Here is a 21,509-nt window from a genome sequence, read left to right as displayed (position 1 = left end):
AAAATTATCCAAAGCACACAACAGTATTCCACCCCGTTCTTATCTGCTTGCCCTTCTTTTTTTTTTCAAAGAGAATTTTTTGGGCATTTTAGGCCTTTATTTGTATAACAGCTTAGACATGAAAGGGAAGAGAGAGGGGCAATGACATGCAGCAAAGGGCCGCAGGTTGAGATGAACCCACGGCCACTGCGTCAAGGACTGAGCCTCCATATGTGGGTGCACACTCTACCAGGTGAGCTACCCAGGCGCCCTTGCTTCTGCATTCTTTATGTTTGACGTCAAATTATTTCACAAGCATCTCAAAGCTGTGCTGCCTTGCAAAAGCCAAACCTATTCAGTGTTTGTGTTCTCAGGATATATAAAGATATATTAAACAGTTTTGGATTCACAAGTGCCTGCATGTTCATTAATTGGCCAGTAGAGGGCACTAAGAGTAAGCAGCTTAAATCACATCTGCCAAAGGACTGGAGGAGAGAAGAGGCTTCATACATAATTGCTAATGTGCTTCTGTGTTGTTTCCACTTCAGAAAAGATATGCTGAAAGTAGCAGGAAGAGAAAATGTGGCTTTTTGTCTTTAAATCAACCACTTTTGGATATAAACTGAATAAATGTGTAAGAACACTCAGCAGCTTACTGTAGTCCATTATTAGTTGAGACTGTTCAGAGAGGTGAACTGGCTGCAGAGTCTGTGAACTCAGACGACAACCAGGCCACTCATGTATTCAAACATCTGATGTCTGCTCAACTCTCACCTCGAGGGGACACAGTCTTCCTCTTCAGCCCCCTCTTTCCCTTCTTATCTCTGCTGCCTTCAGTGCCGACTTGTCAAATGTTCTACTCAAAGCTTGTTTGCTTGGAAATGTCAGCCACGGTGAAATAATTTTTTGGTTATGTAATATATTAATCTATGCTCTCTTTTTTTTTTTTGCGTAGGCTTTTGTGTGTGAAAGAGGCTTTATATTTGCATCCTGAAAAGACCCTATCCAGATCCTTGGCCTAAAAATTATCCTACTCAATGTGGATTTTGCACGTTGCCTATATTAATTTGGCAGAAATGTGCCAGTGCATGATTGCAGCAGAACACAAGATTTAAGGTTTCAGAGTCTGTATCAGATAACTTAAGGACAGAAGGTCAACCCTTGATCAAACCTCTGTCTCCCTTTATAAATGACAAAGTTTGAGGTTTTAGCGAAGTTTAAATGCTGGAACGGTCGATAATGAGACATCAGTGGTTATTGTAGCAGCACATGAAAAATACAAAAGACACTTATGCTAAAAAAGGCACAAAAATATGGAAATTGCTTTTCTCCCACTAGGAAATAGTTGTGGTGACCTTTCAAAGACTTAGTGGGATTCATGTTAAATGGAAGCGGATTGAGGGTGTGTGTGTGTGTGTGTGTGTGTGTGTGTGTGTGTGTGTGTGTGTGTGAATGAGGAAGTACAGTATTTTTTTTATGTGGAAACCTAGCTGGAGAGGAAACCTGAAAGGAGAAGTTTGCCAGGAACACACAAGGGCAAGAACAGGGAAACAAAAACAGGATGGCTCTCAGGCCGACATGGAACATTCTGGAGCAGAAAGGGAGTTGACAGAGAAAGTCAGTGACAGTGTGACAGGAGGAAACCGTGTTCTTCCACTGTGTTATCTCTGTTGTTCCTGCTCAAAAAGAGGCTGGCAATAGATCCACAAAAGAAGAAGTGTGTGTGTGTATATGTATGTGTATGTGTATGTGTGTGTGTGTGTGTGTGTGTGTGTATAAAATTGCGCTCTGGTATTGAAAGCATTTTATGATGCACTTAAAGGGATACTTCACCGATTTAGCATTAAGCTTTGTATCAGTAGAAACGCGGTAGTATTTTCGAATGACCGTGCTTCTCTCCCTCGTGTCCCCCTGAGGCGAGAGATCTCTGTATTGTGGGTCTGGAAAAAATCTTCCGATGACGGAAAACAACGATTTTTGCGTCATCGGAAGATTTTTTGCCCAGAGGCAATGGACTACAGCCATTAATAGGAGCTACTTCCGCATGTTTTCAACCCGCCCATAGGGGGTTGGACTGTCATCTTTACCCGAAGGTTGCCGAAGCAAAACGAGTGTCAGCCATCTTGAAGCTTCGCTAACAGGGAGCTCCGTCTTTTCAGCAGAAAACTTTTACAACAATTATGTGCATTCAAACTACCGCAAATGTGTACCACCGGGATACATTTGTACAGATCGGAGAATATGCAGGAAACTTTATTACAGATGGAATACTCAACACACTACGCGAGCTTCGCCTGCTACGGAGACCAGCACCTCAGCCTGCGGTGTCGCCTAATGCTACTAGCCGGGGAAAGGGACCTCGACAGCGGTGTGCAGGAGTGGAAAGCAGCTAGGTGGAAAGCTAACACTAGCCGGCCACCTGTTCCATCAACCCTGCTTGCAAGTGTCCACTCATTAGACAACAAACTGGACTATATCCAACTTCAACGAAACTCCCAATGCGAGTTCAGAGACTGCTGTGTTTTTGTTGTTGTGGAAACATGGCTGAACAACAGTGTGACAGTGACTATCTAGCTACCAGGCCTGCTGCTCTGTCGCCGGGTAAGACTAGTGGAGGTGAGCTGTGTTAACACGGACTGGTGCAGAGATGGGGTGATTTGTATCCAACTAACTACTAACTGCTGGTGTAGTTTGTGACTGTTAAATGCCGACCATTCTACATTCCACGCAAATTTACGGCTGTGTCACCAATTTCTAAAAAACTTTCACATTTCTACTACATAAGTGACCCAATTTAAAGATATATTTGTCTTTCCAACAGTGAAATATCCCTTTAAGCCTGCCTGCACTCTGATAGGGAGGGCATTTGTAATGCCAGTTAAATTCACCAGATAAATGACTAATGTTTTAATGACCACATCAAAATCCAAATGGAACAAATGCTCTGTAAGTTAACTGACTTTTTTTGTGTGTCTCCCTCTAGCTGTGCAGTCTCTGAACAGCCTGAATGACCAGATTGCAAGCATCATGGTGACTGGACCCAAGCCCTTGGAGCAGGAGCAGCCTGTCTTTCCTCCTCCTGAGAAGGAGCCACTGCAGAAGTCCATGACCCTGATGAGGCACCTCCTCGTGGATGCACAGGTTAAAGTAACAGTACATTAATTGGCTCACAAGAAGGCAGGTGGCTAGAAAAAGAGAGACTCATCACTAAATAGTTGTTGGATACAGGATGGATGATGAGTTGAAGGGTGGCTGGTATTACTGGTTGGTCACGCCAGCATGTATAGTTTCTGAGTCCTAGAAATGTTCACCAAAACTAATTAATTTCAATGAAACCATCACAATCAGTGATGGTGGTTAAGTACATTAGTGCAGTGCTTATGTGAAGAGTTTAACTTTGATGTACAATTATACATACACATGTATACAAATTTGGGCTGTTGACCAATTGCATCTGTGGAAGCATTCATCCTAGCTCTGCAGTACGTCCTGGATGAAGTCACAATGGTTGCATCTCATATCTCTTTAATTGCCTCCTTGAGTCCTCCATTTCCTCTCTCCTCCCATGACTTCCGAAGTCAGAGGCAACGAGCAAATGTGTCTTTTTTTATAGATTATTTTTGGGGCATTTTAAGCCTTTATTTCTGACAGGACAGCTCAGACTTGAAAGGGGAGAGAGAGGAGGAATGACATGTAGCAAAGGGCCGCAGGTCGGAGTTGAACCTGTGACCGCTGCGTCGAGGACTAAGCCTCTTTATATGGGTGCGCGCTCTACCAGGTGAGCTACCCAGGCGCCCGCAAAAGTGTTTTAAAGAGATGAGAGGTCCTTTCCTCTGAAGTGTCACATGAATTTGTTGGGCGTTGTTAGCAACTCCTTTAGCTGCACGGCTTCCAGGCAGGCTGCTCTCGTGTATCCTCACCTATAGCTCCTCGATGATCCCTCCTCGATCCTAGCGCCTCTGTCCTCGGGGCAGAAATAAGGGCTTTGAGACGGCCTTCACAGAGGAGGGACAGAACAACTTCCCGTTCAGCCTTGGACCGAGGAGTTGAGGAGCTATCAAATAACGGTAATGAGATGCAGCCAATGTCCCCACCTTCTAGCACCATCTATTTTGAGTGAATTCTTGCTGTGCCACTTTCATGGTGTGATCATGGCACTAATCTTTATGGTGTTAAAAAAGATGTCTGAAGTGGTTGACATATATGTTATTTGAAGACTTCACCTTGGGCAAGTTGTGATGGGAATTCTTTTTTTGTTTCTTTTTTACTATTTTCGGACATTTTAAAGACTAAGTGATTGATTGCTCGATACATCAAAAAAATAATGAAATAAAATAAATAATAATGGATATATTAATAATGGAATAAAATAATCGTTAGTTGCAGACCTTTATGCAATGCTGTGAGATTATCTCGGACTGACGTAAAACAAGACACATGTAATATACCTTATAAATTGCTGGCTAATGCGATCTCGGAGAACAAAAGTCAGAAAGACACTTGAGTTTATGAAACTACGACAGATAACACCCTAGTTTGTGCCAATACCTGGCAGCCTCGTGGTGTAGGACTACACTTCATGCTTCATTTTGCACCAGCGCAAATTGTTTGCAAAGGCACAGAATGCTATTTGTGAGCTGCTCCGACAAAGGGCCTCAGATGAAATGAAAATATTGACTTTGTGTAATAGGGGTGCAACAACAAGGTTACATTTCCTCCATCAGATTCAATTGCCACTTAAATTCCCTCAGTGTGATGACGATCCACTGAACAGAACATCGGGCTAGAAAGTATTCTCACAGTTAATGTGCTTTTTCTTGCCCCCCTCCCTCTCTGTGACTGAATTATCCTCCAAGTCCTCTTATTCAGATGTGACCCCAGTGTCCATAAAATGAATTTTCAATCACCCAAGTAAGCAGCTGTGAAAATGTTTGAGGATTGATATTTGTGTACCGCCAGCGTGGCAGCTTTGGTTAATAAATGAATTAGCTGAACCCCTATTTTTGCATCAAATGGAGACGATGGGGACACGACATCATTGGCACCCTCTCTCCTACATCTCTCTCCCTGAGATTTCTCCTCTTGTTTCGCTCATGTTCTTGCCGATAATTTCCCATAACCTTTGTGAGGGAAGAGGAGGAGATGAGAGGCTGGATTCCTACGAGCTCCAATTAGGGGAGGGAGGATGCAGCCTGATGAAGTGGCAGTGTCAAGAGTGTGATTGAGCTGTTTGTAATTTAATGCACATATGCTTGTTGTGTTAATTGGTTACAGTGTCATTTGTATTCCCTCACACAAATACAAATTAATTTGTGCTGGAAAATGTACTGTATGAGCTACAGTGTAACAGATGTTGCTGCATAAAAATGGTCATGAACTAGTTAGCATTTCTGTATCTTTGATTCTCTAAGTCTCACGTCTATTTCTCTGTGAGGCTAAAAAAAAGTTTGTTTAATGATCAAAGCACGAGGAAAATGCATTTGCACACCAGGACAGGGGACGTAGAGACAACTGAGTGACTGCTGACTGACATTGAATGCTCCTTTCTCCTTCTTTTTTTTTTTTACTTTATCACTTTATCTCTCATTCTCCCTCTAAAAGACAGGTAGCCATCTTTCTTTTAACAACACAGCAGACTCTGTCTTGTTAATTTACTCACAGTCCAGGTACTTCTCATCTTTTGAATGTTATTCTTTTCATTTTAGTCATAGCACGAGCGAAATGTCATGAAGCAGGTGTCAGAATCAGACTACTGCCCCTTTTTTTGTTTCCTCAGAACAGAAGCTCAGGTGCAGTATGAAGTGGCTGATGTGTCAATATGGGGAGCATCAACAAAAATCTGTATATTTAATTTGTCAGGTCCAAACTGTAGTATGTAACACATGGTGATGGCAGAACAGAAAACATTAATGTCCAAAACATGAGATAATTGAATATTACATTAATTTGATGGTTTCTTTGGTCATGGAAAACCTCAAAATGTGATCTCCAGACATTAGATGATTGGACAAATAATCCCTGGCATTTTTTAAAAGTTTGTTTATAAATGTTCATGGACATTTTCTGTTTAATGCCACACCAAATGCCAAATCCCTGATTTCTCAAATCCCCAAGCGATAACCAACTACTTTGAGAAAACACTCTGGCTAATGAAAATATTTGTTTAATAACAAAATAAAACATTTGAATATAGACCCACGTATGTACGTGGTGAAAAAGAATTATAAGACTAGACAGAAAATAGTTTTACACTAATTAGATAATCATGACTTTTGGCTAAAATAATGATGAATAATTAAAAGTATATTATAAGTTTTTAAAAAAATCGATGTTGCACAAGAGCTATACATACAGGGCTTGACATTATCTTTTTTGCTCACCAGCCAGTGTGGCTAGTGGTTTTCCAAAAGCTACTAGCCACTCAGCATCTTTACTAGCCGCTATTTTGTGGAAAATTACGTTTTATTTTAATGAAGTTGACTATAATTTGCTACAGTTAACTTGAAGAACCAGATTTGAGCCCTTTTAAATGTTAATGAGCACTATAAACACCTAAATCAAGATAAAATATATAAAATATAACACTGCAGTCATCAAATATTCAGCTCAGATAATATGTGTAAAGATCATTTTTGTATGAAAACATGCAACTGAGTAAGACGCAGACATAAAAGAGTAGCTTCTGATGCATTGGCTAGGTGGAGGCAGGAGTGTGGAAGATTAGTTGCAAGTAGTTCAAAGTGATTTGGAGCGCACTCGCGTGTCACTAAGCAGCCAGCACGCGCCCTCGGTGACGGGAAGCGGAGTGCACAGAACAAATGTCCTGCTAAATTGTCCTGATGCGCGCTTTCTCTGTACCGCTTCTGCAAACCTATACCCAATACAGTCTATGACCTGTACAGACGCATCTGTTGGCTCAGCTTGCCATGTCGCGTGAACGGAGCTCTGGGGGATATTTTAAGGAATCGCAGCGGCTTGCTGGTCTGGTGTGCCGTACGGGCCACCATATTCCGGCCATGGGCTGCCGCTGCACACTGGGTCACAGCTGTATTCCTGTGTTGGGCGGTGGCACAGTAGGCTTCTCCACCCACCAGTGTTACAATAAAAAGGCATGCCACCCGCCAAAGTGGCTAGTGAGAGTCACTGTGTTATGGCGGGTGCTAATGTCAAGCCCTGGATACATAGACTTAGAATGGAGAACTGGAAAAAACACATGGATGATTTTGGTAACACTATGTGATTTATTTATTTTTGTCAAATCCATTTATACTTATGTATGATATCATACAATGAGTACCAAAATTGCAACAGATTTTTTGTGTATTTCTGGCTGTGATCAAATGAAATTGGTTGCCACTTTAATTAGTTTTTCTTCCACCTTGACGGATCACCTGCAGTTCTGCAGTGACTGAGGGGGGCGCACCACACCAGCTTTGAAACAGTGACTTAATGGGCCCTATTTCAATGATCTAAGCGCATGGCGTGAAGCGCCAATCAGATTGTCATCTTCCATTCCCTTTAAAAGCCAGGCGCGTTTGTACCTTTGCTATTATGATGGCGGATTTGCTAAGCACGAAGGAGAGATTTTCAGGAGAAGAAACTGATCTGCTCGTGCGTGAAGTGAAAACACGCGAGCAGATCATAGAACATTGTAATATTTTTATTTTTAATCTTTCGCATGTTTGTGTGCTGCTGCGCGTCCCTGTGTGTGTAACAAGCATAGTGCGCGCGCTGAGCCTAGGCACACAAGAAATGCTGCGTTAACTGTGCGTTGACTATAGACCAGGATTTTGTTGGTCAATGGCACGATCACTTTCCGCTGCCTCAAGATAGCAATACGCCAAGAATGCACCTAAACACACCTCCCTGTAAGACCAGCACGCCCATGGGCGCACAGATGGGCGCAAGTGCATTTGCTATTTAAACGACGTGGGCGCTGGACGGGAAATTGACAACCGCGTCGGTCTTTGCGCTGTGCTGCTCTGTGCCGGGTGCAAGATAGGGCCCACAGAGGTAGTTGACCACAAATCTCTGAAAACCTTCAGGTTTCTAAATCTTCCTTCACATTTTCTCAATTTTACCATGACATATCGTTAGAACATGGCAATTTTAACAAACCACTGCTATTGTCCTGCAACAGACTGCTCACTGCAGAGGAGCTCCGTGTGGATCTTTCTTTTTCTCCAATGGCCCATATGTTGTGTATCCTGCAGTCAAGCTGGGAGGAGATTGGCTGCTGAGCTTTTGCCACCGACCCTCTCGCTAACTCCCCTTCCCGTGCTGTACCCGGCTGTGACAACATTAGCTGTGCTGTCAGTCATCCGTGGAGGGGAACGGGGGAAGGAAAGAGAGAGTTTGAGCACAGAGGGGACATGGACGCAGATTGGAGGCCATTAAAAGTGACTTTGACAGTGACTGAGTGGTGACACTGATAAATAAGATCTATCTGACCCTCTCCGACCTCCACTCTGCTCTAATGGTCAGCGCAGAGCTACAGGCACATCTGTCACTCTTACAGAAAGAGCAAAGCAGATTCATGTCTTTCTTTACTAGAACAAAGTTGCACAAAATTTTAGAGCTAAAAACAATGAATATAGAAACATATCGGATCAATATTTCATGTAATGAAATTTTCACAAAAAGGCAGTAATTGTGAGCCCTTTTTAATTTGTATTGACCACAGAGCAAATCAATATTGCTGGCATTGCCGGCTATTCTGAGAGGATCAATGTTGTATGGCTGTAAAGTGTACAAACTTAACTTCACAAGTAAGTATTGTAGAAGTCCTCATTTTCTGAACTCGGTGACATGATTACAGTATTTATTTGTTATTGTGGGAATTTTAACATACAGCCACACTATTTTCATAGTAATAGTAGGTCAAATGATGTGTAATGTAAAAGGGTGTCACTCGTAGTGATGAACCCACAGACAAATTGTCACCCAACTCTGTAGTTACCCTCAGCTCCACGTAGCATTTTTGTCTTCATGCTCATTGTTTTGGTTTGATAGCTTAGTCTCAGTGCTCTCATCAACCTCATTTCCAAAGCTAATGTTGCTCCATGTCTGCTCCATGTAAATAGGCTTTTCTAACATGTGCATGTCATACATGTGCAGTATATTCCATGTATCAACTTTTAAATTGATAAAAAGTCAATGTTGTGTTTACTGCTTGTTCTGCTACCCCCATGTGGCCAAAAAACAATTAATACGGCTTACATGACAGCATATGCTAATGTAATAATCCCCGATATCTACAGTTAATGTAGATATCATATACCTCAGACTGAGACTGTATACCTCAGTCAGTTGTGTCAAATCAAATGCCTATCCTGTCTCCAAATTAATATTTCAACAAAAAGGACTGACTTCCATATATTAACCACTAGTGCTGGACCTGTGCCCAGGGTCATGGAAGAGCGCAGGCTGCCCACAGTCTCCGAGGACTGGGAGGAGGGGCTGAGTGTGCGATGGGTCTGGCGGGGTCATTCTGTCTCTCTCCGACTAGGGCCTCAGCTGGCCCTCCAGAGCACGGTTCTTACCCATGCATAATACATCCCCTTAGTCCCATCTGCCCTCTCAGCCCGTCCTCTGACTCCACCAGGCCTGTCTAATAGGCCCGGCTCCAATGAGCGACAGCCAGATATGCTGCCATGTGCTACTATGGTGGTGGCTTATTGTGGCCCAGCTCAGTCCCAGAGTGTGACAAATGAGAATGGAAATTGGGTAATTTGGTTCAAAGAGTTTTGTCTTCATCTTCTGTTGGAAATAGCCAGAGTGTTTCCTGGGTTTAACTCTGCTGTCAAAACATCCAGCAGTATTTTCATAATACTCAAATTTACTCACCCAAGTTCATGGTCTCAGTGTGTTGTTTGAATTTGAAAAGTGATTCTCTCATATCAAAGGCAGGAAGCTTGAACTTGAGGTAATTTGTAATTTGTACATTTTCGATTAGTCTATTTTTATTTCTGTCTGCCTTTCCTCAAAGTTATAATTGCCCAAACTCTGTAAATGTTATTAGCAGAGATGGTATTCATACAGACAAAGTCCAACCACTGCCATTGTTAATGCTGCTGCGGTCAAGAGCGTTGCACTTAATGAAATGCTCAGGGATATCTCAATAATTGAGTAGATAGTATCCAGAAGGAATACGTAAAACTGTCTTAAACTCTTTATCTGCTACTTGCAATCTTTCTCTTTCTTTCAGCACACAAAAATGTAGTTGTGGGTGCGAGATGGATGATATTACTCTAGCTGGTGGACTTGTATGTTGAGCGGATTGAAAATTACGCCTTATCTTGTAAGGAATAAATTGAAAACATATCATTATGAGAATACAGTTCTGAATTTTGCCTGCAGAGAAAAGAGCTCTCTGACATAGTAAAACACTAATGGTATGATAATTGTCATGAGTCAGTAGGAAATAATATAATGTAAGAAACTGTATCCTTAACTTCTACTTGAACTCTGATAATCCATGTGGGAAGTCACACGCATTATCATTAAATGTGTAAAAAAAGGAATGAAAATCTTTATACTTTATGTCCCCCTTCATGTGTGTTACCAGCTGTTTAGATATTACAAGGAGCAGCATTGATGAAATACAATATAAAAGTTGAATTTGAAGGCTTATTAGATGCCACAACAAAGCACAGCAGTTTATAATAATAAGGAAGGATTTTACAACTCACCACAGCAGTCCTTTTATCCTCTGTCACAGTGATTGTCAGGTAAACGGGAGAATTGTGGCAAAAGTTGAGACAGGTTCAGAATTTTGTAGCTGGAGCTGCAGCAGCATCTCATTGGAATGAATGAGGTCACTGCTTTAAATCTTGCTGACCTGACTCTTAAAAACTATGGATTTCTAAAAAAGCATGATATTACATGATCGGAAGCCTACATCGACAATGACCAGTTAAAAGTCAATTCACATACTGTACAGAGAGAATTAGACTTTTGGCTTGCATTAAAGATTATTCTGATAGATTGCCTCAATATTTTCTGTAACCTGACATGTATGGTAATTACTTCTCTCAGCTTGTGACCAAATACACTCTTTTTGCAATTTGCTTCCTAAATCAGAGTGGGATTGTCATCAGAGTGAAACTCAACCACCAAACATTGCTAAAGTCTCAGAACTAACATTGAGTGAATGAACAGGCAACACTTAAAGAACAGTTGCACAAACTAAAGATACACAGATGCACAGTAGAGCCTGACGGCATGAATCGGCAGGGAATATACAGTATATTGGCCCCTAATAGTTTATGGCTGATGCAATGAGAAACAAGAAAGGTTGTCAATCACGGAGTAAATTTCTTTCTTTACTATAAAATGCCCTGCTTAGTACATATCTTGGTCATAATTTCTTCATAACCAAATGTATGGGATCCTTCATTTTTTTTCTTCATTTCATGTTATATGCTAGCCTAGAAATATAGACGCATGTGCGTCTAGGGTCAGTCTAGCAACTCTCCGTTAGCTTGTGAGCTGGAAAAACCAAATTCTGGTTAGGCCAATCACATCGTGTATAGAGTTGGTGGGCGGGCTTAACAAAAGGGCGGCAGAGTTACGACGGTTCTGCATGAATTCCCTGCTACTTGAAAGCAAAGAAGATGTTGCTGCTGGCGAACAGCGGTCTTTCGAATCGGCTTTGGCCGCGACTCTGGAAGACTTGGAGTTAAGCACTGAAGTCATTCTTAAAAAAGGAAGATGTGTTCGGAGTTTTGCTGACCGGATACGGCAAAGGTTTAATCTATCAACTAGCGTTGCTCTGGTTGGTTGTAGCGCTATCCTATTGCGTGCAGAGGGAATTTGAAAGACAACCGTTTATTCCGCCCCTCGGATTGAGTCCTGCCAATTGTGAGTTCCCAGACCCAACATCTTGATGTGGGTCTGGCTTGTCAGGCTAGTTATATGAACTACTCTAAATTAATTTGAATAACGTGTCTTTTGTGCTGTTTCGAAAGTTCAAAAAGTTGTATAATATACTACATATACTATACTGTTTGGGGTATATGTTAGTGTGTTTGCACATGTGCTAACATCCTTGAAAACACTATATCAGTAAATAGTTTCCCACAGCAAAAGTCTTTGGGGACACAGATCATCTTTCCACTCAACTTACATCTAAAGACCCATTACATGGAATAAATAATGGCATGTTTCCAGCGAGCTCTCTGCATTGAAAACTGAAAATGACTAGTCTATTGATTTGGGAGGTGCGCTTAATGGAGCAAGGGAGAGAGCTGATGATTGTGCAAGCCTTTAACACACTGCACAGTTCCAAAGCCCTGCTCTCAACAAGCTTTAACCCTTTCCATCAGAGGTCAAGGTCTGGCTCTAACAAAGACATGCACAGCACCACAACATGGCTAATAGTCTGCATTGATCCAGAATGCAGTGCTTGAGATTCTGTGACTACCACCAGACCTCTGAGCTGGTCTTTGAACACAGCTGAAGCAATAACCATCTGTCCTTTCTGGTCTCCTGGGATAAGGAAAGATAAATGTGCATCCTTCATGGTGAAACACAAGCGTGAGGTTACATTTGTGTAAATAGCTACTGTAAGTCAGACAAGTAAGACATTTAACCCAGAACAAAATGTTTTCATAGATTCGACTTGACTGCACTTGTCCTCCCCAGGGAAATGGCTTTATTGGTTCCCTAAATCAGTGGTTCCCAACCTGGGGTCCGGGGACCCCTCAGTGGGGCGGCAAAGATCACAGGGGGTGCGCAAGTCTTTATCTAGTTTGATGTTGAGGTAAAAAAAAAATATTTGCACATGTTAAACAAATTATGATAATACACTAGAATATATAATGTATACAAAAGTCTGTATAAAAACTATATTTTTTTGTTCTCGCTTAAAATTGTAGGCAGTCTACTTAGTAGGCTAAACCTCCGGGACCTCTTAACCTGTGGCCCTTGCTGTCATCAGGTCAGCTGCTAGCTGCTATCATCCTCATTTTTCCTGCCTCCACGGCATCGCTATTTTATGAATGAAACATAAAGTGAGAAGAGAAGAGAAACGTAAAAGTGCTGATAACTCCTCTGCATCAAAAAAGAAAGTAAGGCTCTATCTCGAGAGTTACCTCAACTTCGGTTTCGGAGGGGGCTCAGCTTTTCTTAGACATAAGTAGGAGGGGGGGCGCCAAGGAAAAAAGGTTGGGAACCACTGCCCTAAATCATTAGGCCCCGAGCACGAAAGTAAAGAGAGAGAGCATGAAAGTGCGAAGGAACATTTTTGAGAGGGTTAGAATGCACGAAAACTCACAAAAATTTGCACACATGTCACAACTGGTGAAAATTGCAAAGATTCAAAAAAATTACACATATCCACCACTAGGTGGCACTATTGCAGAAAATAAAGCGTTTGGCCCTATAACTCCCAAACCGTACATCTCCCATTCAAAAACCATATATTTTCGCGTTCCCTGGATCCAGCTGAATCTCCTGATATAGGCCACGCCCATTTCCGCCTAGACTTTTATGCGTGAAAAATCGCGATTTATCGAAAACCTACTTTGCCGAACTCCTTCTGGACCGTGTGACTGATCTCCACGAAACTTGGCAGGTAGCATCTCCAGACGGACTTGACAAAAAGTCATCCAAAGAATTTTATAGGATAAAAATTGCACATACTACTCACAAACAAATTTAAGTATGCAAACACCAACTTTGCCATATCTCGACCAAAATAATTGCTATCAACGCAAAACTTAAGATTCTTGTTTGTCATGACCCTCTGGAGATGCCTCACACATTTTACGAAAATTGGCCACTAGGGGGCGCTACAAGTACATAAAGTTTATAGCTCATGAACGGCTCATCCGATTTTTTACAAAATTTGATGGGTACCATCTAGGGCCACTCATGAGGCCACCCCTACAGTATAGTACTGATTGGTCAAAGTGGGCGTGGCCTATTGGACCCTAATTGTTTTTTTACATTTTTGATGGCCTCAACATATACAAAAACTCACAAAAATTGGCGCCCACATAAACACCTGGGAGCTTTGCGAGACTGTACAGCAATTTGGCCCAAACCGGTAAGTGGGCACCATAGTGCCCCCTAATGCCTGGAAGGCCTTAACTTCGACATAGTTACTCCGATCTTCACCAGATTTAATACCCACATTGCTCTAATCATTGCGGACATATTTCCCATTTACCTTCATTAGCTCCGCCAAACCGGAAGGCGGCCATTTTTAATTATGCATTTTTCATGTGTTTTATTATAATATTGATATATGGGAAATCTACTCTGTCTAACTGCTCCTGGGGCGTGAGTCTGATCGGCACGAAAACTGGCATATAGACTCGGAGGACCCTCATGACAAAAAGTTATCAAAAGAATTTTAATAGCTAAAACAATGTGCAAGTTACAGAGGACCAACTTCCTGTAGGTGGGTGTCGAAACAGGAACAGTTGTGTCTTGCACACGGCTATTTTGATGGACACAAAACTTAAGACAATTGTTCCTTGTGTGCCAATGAGGCTGTGTGCCAAATATGGCGTCAATCGGCCTTTAGATGGTGCTGTTTTCATTTTTTTAATTAATTAGCAAATTCCCTTTTAGTGAAACCTACTTTTTTTTTTAACTCCTCCTAGAGCGTGAGTCCCATCTGCACAAAAATGTACACGTAGACTCGGTGGACCCTCATGACAAAAAGTTATGAAAAGAATTTTGATCGCTAACACAATGCGCAAGTTACAGAGGACCAACTTCCTGTAGGGGGCTGTCGAAAAAAGGAAGTTGCGTATCTTACCAAGATTTATTCCGATTGACACCAAACATGACACAGCTGTTCTGCATAGGGCCTTGAGCATCCATGCCAAATTTAGAGTGAATCGGCCACTAGATGGCGCTGTTAGAATTTATTTTATTAATTATCCACATCGCGATATATTGAAAACATACTTTGTCTAACTCCTCCTGGGCTGTGAGTCCAATCTGCACGAAAACTTGGATATAGACTCGGTGGACCCTCGTGACTAAAAGTTATTAAAAGAATTTTGATAGCTAAAACATTGCGCAAGTTATGGAGGAACAGCATCCTGTAGGTGGCTGTTAAAACATGAACGGTTGTATCTTGGCAAAAGTTATTCCGATTTACATGGAACTTAGACTGTGTGGTCTACATGTGATGTTGTGTCTGCCAGTACCCCGACTGCAAGAAGGCAAGGGCCCGTTCATCGCTGCTTTCAGCTTTTAATTTTAATTTTTTAAGTTTGATTTTGGTATTGAGTGATAAGGCTGCTGCAGCTTGATCTGGCTGTATCGAATGGTTGTGAACCCCATTAGGGATACAGGACCTTTTTAGGCTGTAAGTTGGTACAGATAAAGGGGATCACAATACAGGGTTTCCGCGAGGTCTTAACAAGTCTAAAATTTCAAAATCAAAATGTAGGCCTTAAAAAGTCTTAAATTATCTGAAGTATTGTGTTCTAGGTCTTAAAACTTTTAAACAGGTCTTAATTTTCCTGTGTCCATGCAACACTACCTCTAATGCTCTTGTAGGTCTTTCTTTCGCTAGTCCAAATATAATTTCGCTGTATTACGACTACAAATCAGACCAACATGCAACTTATATTGCAGCAAATCAGCTTTCATAAGTTTAGCGATACTTAGCTTGAAAAAACTGTTTTTTAGGGCTCAGTTGATGTGATAACGGTCTTAAATTTCATTCATTATGGTCTTAAAAAGGTCTTAAAAAGTCTTAAATTTGATTTGGTGAAACCTGCAGGAAGTCTGTAATAACTATATTTAGTATATCCACTACACAGCTAGATAAGTGGCTCATAGATGACCTTATTTACAGGCAAAATACTGTAGAAAACCTTTATCTTTTGATGAAGATCTGACGCATGCTTTTTATTTGTTCTGGCTGTGAAAGCATTTGGTAGCTATTAGACTAGACTGTCTAACAATGCATATATTGTTGTTTGTAATACCCAGAATACAGAACTCAAGGGAAATTCAATCAATTCAATAACTTACCAAATGGTACCTTTTTTCAGTACTTTCCCTCTGTTATAACAAAAAATTAATTTCAGTTGTAAAACTAATTTCAAGCCTATTTATACTATCTACTTAGAACATTTTGTTATTTATTTAGAAGATTTTGCACTCCACACAAAATAAAACCATTCCCTTTCCCCTCCTAAACCTGTCCCTACAACCTATTAAAACAAATAATTATTAATTAATTTGCTCTGCGTGCGTGCGGCAGAGCCCCGATCTCTGTCCTCTGGTCGGTATCCCAAAAAGTACTGTGTACGCACAAGTAGTCTACAGGATGACTGAGTTAGTAGCCTGCTGGTCATACTGGCTGAGTGCTCTCCCTCTTCATGTGGAGAATAGTTTCTGTCTCAGTGAGGCCGGCCCACATGTGATACAACACGCTCCTAATCTAACTTGCTCATCTATTGATGCAGGCTAAGTGAAAACCACAGTTGATGGGACTGCTTCCTCAGGTGTGTGTTTGTGAGTGCACATGAGGTAGTACGTTACTACGGAAACAGGCCATCATATAAATCATCAAATAAACATAGCCAAAGCTTATTTATTTGTTAGTCCCTCTTGCTCTGTGTTGTTGCTCCCTGTTTCCTCCTTGTGTTGGATTCTTAATATTATCTTGCAGAACCAGCTATCTCCCAAGATCAAAGGCTTTGCCCTCAATTAAATGGCTTTTCAGACCTATGTTGGGCTGCCTCTGACGCAGATGTGTGCTGTGTCCATAGCTACATTATTTAGTGGAGGGAAAGTCATGACCCTTGGATGTGACTCGAGATGAAAATGCTTTAAAGCATTGTCTCATGTATATGTGCGAACATACATGTGGAGTCACCACTGTCTCCATTTCTGTAACCTTCAACAAGTGAACTGCACCACAGATTACTGTTCTGACCTGTTCTGACCTTGTCTTTATACTGCCCAAAATTAACTTGGAAAATTGACTTTGTATTTAACTGTCAAGTGCAGCGCAGCACCCTTGGTAACAGCAGGTCATATCAAAGTTAAAACCTCAGGAGGTGCAGTGTAGGTATGATTGTAACGTTTGAGATCTGCATTATGAATTAGTGGGGATCACCAGAGGCCTCACGATACAATATCATCATGATACTTATGTCACTTTTCTTTTTTCCCCCACTTAAAATTTTTCCTAATTTCAAATTATGTCCCCAAAAGGAAACTTTGTCAACAACAGATGTTCATCTCACTTCAATTTTATTGCTGCAAAATGGGATTGTCAAGCAGACAGACTGACCAACACATACTGTAATAACAGGTCGATACTTGTCGTGTATCGATACAGTATTGCCACGGAAAATGTCGCAATACTATGCTGTATTAAATTTCCCCCCCACCCCTATTATGAATGAGGTGGCTCATTACAATAGCTCTTTTTTTGCCCCTGCACATGGGAGTCATGTTTCACGCAGTTACTTTATACTTACATACTTTATTGGCTTGAATATAAGATGATGCTTATTACAAGACAACACCTCCACACTGCCAAGGCCAGACCCACACAGCATCTCCCGTAAGCGACCTCTGTGTCGCTTTTTAGATCAGAGCCAACACAAGAGCAGAGGTGCTCTGGGTCCTCTACATGGTGACTAGACACCAGTCCTTTGATGCAAGTGAGGAAATGGGGGAATTGTTTCAGACAATGTTTCTGGACTTTGACATCTGATGTTTTTTTTGTTTCTTTTGTGATATAGGTCTTAAATTTCATTCATAATGGTTTAAAAAAAAAAGGTCTTAAAAGAACTGCAGAAACCCTGACTACAGTTCCCATAATTTGGGGGCCTTGAGGGTTATAAACAGGAAGTATAATGCTGCCTTGTAGTCAGTGAGTTTGCTTTGGGGTTACAACTTCAGAGCCTTTTGGCCTATATTTATTTTTACATTTTGGCACCAATAAAAGTATGCCAACTAATTAGTGACCCCCTAGGGAGGCATGCCTCACAGTTTGAAAACCTCTGTTACATTGAAATGAAAAAAAACCAAAAACAATATAAATACATACAAATAAAATAAAAATTAACTTAAAATAACTATAATAATAAAAATGAATGCCTTGTTTTCGGGGGGGGAATACTCATGTGCACATACAGAGAGTTAAAAAAACACAGCGGCTGCTGCAAAAGAGAGAGAATTTGCGTGGGAGAAAAGTGCTGCTAGAGTAAATGCGTATATTCCAATATAGTGTATATCATATTTAATCATAAGTAGGCTATAGCCTAATATTACTGGTGAAATTATATTGAACCTATAATCTATTTAATTTAGGTGCAATACTGCGGGCAAAAAAGTACTGCACCTACTAATCCCACTCAGCAGCACCATCATTAACAGAATTATAATTCAGAATCTTTTATTTCAAAGGGTTTACCTCATTCACCTGCAATCATGTGGAACATATTTTTAATGGCTCTTACTGGTTTGTGTCCAGGGAACACTACAAAAACATTTTAAAACTTGTAATAAACCAACACTGTTTTTTTATTCATGCCAATAACAAACTGCACTAAAATGCGCTCGATACAGACTGAATGAATGAATGAATGAATGAATGAATGAAAGAAGGCCGTGTCAGAGGGAGGAGACTGAGAGAAACTCAAGGTTTCTTGAAGAAAACCTGCTCCCGCCCAGGTTAGGTTCACGAGGTTAAGTTACCTCTCTTTCTGAAACAGAGAACCCAGAGTTTCCCTCATCTCAGGGTTAACAAACTCAGAGTTTTCACTAAACCTGCTTTCTGAAATAGGGCCCAGATCTTACTGCACTCTTTTAAACACAATAGGAATTGTTTAGGGACTGTTCGTTATTTATTTAAGGGGCCACCGGAGGAGTTTTGGGACCTTTAGCCAAAAAAGACATGACCCTCCCCTCGCCAGTAAAAAAAAATTCTATGACCCTCCAAAACAATTTGGAAAAAAAGGATAATTTATCAATACGTTCTGTACTGGTTTGCATTTGACAAATATATACAGATTTCCATTGTTTTTTTTTTTAACAGCTATGACATATGAGACTAAACCTCTGCATTCTGATCTGACACATCCCACTCCTCTGTTATGGTGTGGTGGTCATTTCAGTAGATTTACTCACTAACGTTGTGGAAACAAAATAAGCATGGAAACTAAATGCACAATTCCTGCATTACTGCATTACTTCAAATACTAAGTTACTCCTCTAGTAAACTAGTATTCACATGAAATAAAACAATAAAATATTGAGACCATTCAGCAAGGCACTCTGGGTAATATTCAACACACAAACTGGTTGCTATGGACTCGTCACAAAACCTGCAATCAATTAGTAAGCTGACATCAAATGTGGCATTTAGGAAACCTTTATTGCAACCGTGGCATGGTAAGATGTCCAGACATAGTACAACAGTTATTTTCGTTTTTTGCATCCTGCTGCTCCCATCGTCAGCCAGGTAATATTTGTTTTACTAAAGCAATATATGAAATCTGATGTATTACCTACCACCATTTAGTTTTGTGTTATTTAAGATATTTATAAAATATCTGATCATGCCAGAATTATTCCACTCATTTTTTAAACAATGCAATTATCCGTTTCAGCCACCAGGGGGGCAGGTCCTCCTGCACCATATGTCTATGACTGAGAGAGCTACATGGAGCTACATGAGACAATATGCACCAAACAAGCCACTTTGAAATTTAGCTGTTTCATGAATACAAAAGTTGGTGACCCCCCCCCTCTGGACTGAAAAATGTTGGATGACCCTTCCCTCAGCAAAGAATAAAAAGACACGACCCTCCCCTATTTTCCTCCGGTGGTCCATTCCATAAATACCGAACGGTCCCTTAGCCTGAAGCTGCTCATTTCATGTGGGTCTTAATGAAAATTAAACCAGAGTGGGAGCACCGCTTTGGACTGTGCTGCTGATTGAAAGATGATAAAACATTTTGAAATATGTGGTTATGGTGAGGAGGGGGTTGTCACGTTGCCGACACATATCACTTTAGCCCTTGTGTTGTCCTTCGGGTCACCGGAATCCGAAGGACAACACAAGAGTTAACTATACGTTTATTTGACGTTTTGTATGTGTGTATGTATTGGCCTGGTGTTGAGCTTCGGGGGTCCCCCCCCCCCCACCCCCCCCGGTTCATGTGAAATGACATCACGTAGTACGCGAGGGTCACCGGCGGGGGGGCCCCGAAGCTCAACGCCAGGCCAATACAAAACGTCAAATAAACTGGACGGGTCCCGGTGACCCGCAGGACAACACAAGGGTTAGTAAACATGGCTAGGCGAGTCAGCAGGAATCCATGATTTGAAAAGCACTGATGCAGTCATCAAAGCCCTCCTTTCACTTTGGTTTCTTCTCTTGTGAATGAGGTTTAAAGGAATCAATAAATAAAGACTGAACTCAACAATGCACGGCTCAACTGTGTTTAGTTTTGGAATAATCACTTTTTCAATGAATCATAATGAAAAAAATAATTAAGGGTTGTATTATCTTTGGAATCATTAACATGTTGTGCTCAAGCATGAATTGAGGCCAGCCCTCTCCATTGCAACAGTTTTGAAGAATTTATCTGTGGAGTGCAGCTGTGAGAAAAGCTTATTGGATCTCGTGGAAGCCTTGAGATAAGAATACCCAGTGCAACACTCGGACCGTGGGTTATAATTGTGGTAAATGAATTTAAATTCTTTCATTATTGGGTGGATTGAGTTCTTTTCCAATGCAATCCATCTTTGTGTTGAAAGACCAAGCGATGTGTTGAAGGCACTCAGGAGCACACAGGAAATAAGTCTTTTATCACACAAATAAAGGAATACTTTAAAATGTAAAACTATAAGAAAGAAAAGAAACCTAAAATTAAACATTTTAACAGCACTCCTTGTATTATACTCATGGCGAGTAAGCTTATGATTACTAAAAATCTATTGGCAGGTTTTATAGTCTTCAGCCATAAATAAATAAAATCTTGCCAGTGGGGCAACTTAATTTGAATTCCATTCCTCACACTGGCCACGCAAAGCTCGGCATTTATCAATATGGACGTGAGCGGAGGCTACGATCAAATCTCACTTCAAGTTTAAGCTTGTGTACTCAAGTTTTCGAGTCAGCATGGACTCGCGGTGCAGCATATAATCAGTGTAACAGGAGAAGGAGAAGTCATCAGTTGATCACTGATCAGCAATGGTAGATCTGGCTCTTTAAGAAGACCTTTATGCGCCGGTACAACAGTGCTCCAATCCATTGGATTGATTAAGGGCAGATGGCTCTGTCTTGCATCAGCAGGGGGGACCCTACTATCCATGGCAGAAAAAGCCTGTGGGGTTCTGCACAACATCGCGCAGGAAAACACGGTGCCATAAATGTAGTGATGGAGCCAGATGACCCGATGCCAGAGAGCAGTGTCCATCACAGCCCCAACTGGGGGCTATACAAAGGAGACAGGATATTATTCCTCACTTTTAAAAGGTATAGTTATGTTTGGGAATGCTACTCAATACAGGAAACATGACGATGCACAACA

General features: G+C 41.2%; 1 protein-coding gene across 3 annotated transcripts in view; it reads left to right on the top strand.

Moving 5' to 3' along the window:
* Positions 1–21,509, top strand: part of LOC144520730 (kazrin-like) — a 199,919-nt gene that overhangs the window by 22,152 nt on the left and 156,258 nt on the right. For all 3 annotated transcript variants that reach the window (XM_078254693.1, XM_078254694.1, XM_078254695.1), the window contains exon 2: positions 2,963–3,120. In XM_078254693.1, coding sequence (XP_078110819.1) covers positions 2,963–3,120 — 158 coding nt within the window. The remainder of the gene's footprint in view (positions 1–2,962; positions 3,121–21,509) is intronic.

The sequence above is a fragment of the Sander vitreus genome, chromosome 7 (genome assembly GCF_031162955.1).
Source record: "Sander vitreus isolate 19-12246 chromosome 7, sanVit1, whole genome shotgun sequence".
Classification (NCBI taxonomy): domain Eukaryota; kingdom Metazoa; phylum Chordata; class Actinopteri; order Perciformes; family Percidae; genus Sander; species Sander vitreus.
This window is presented reverse-complemented; position numbering and strand designations above follow the sequence as displayed.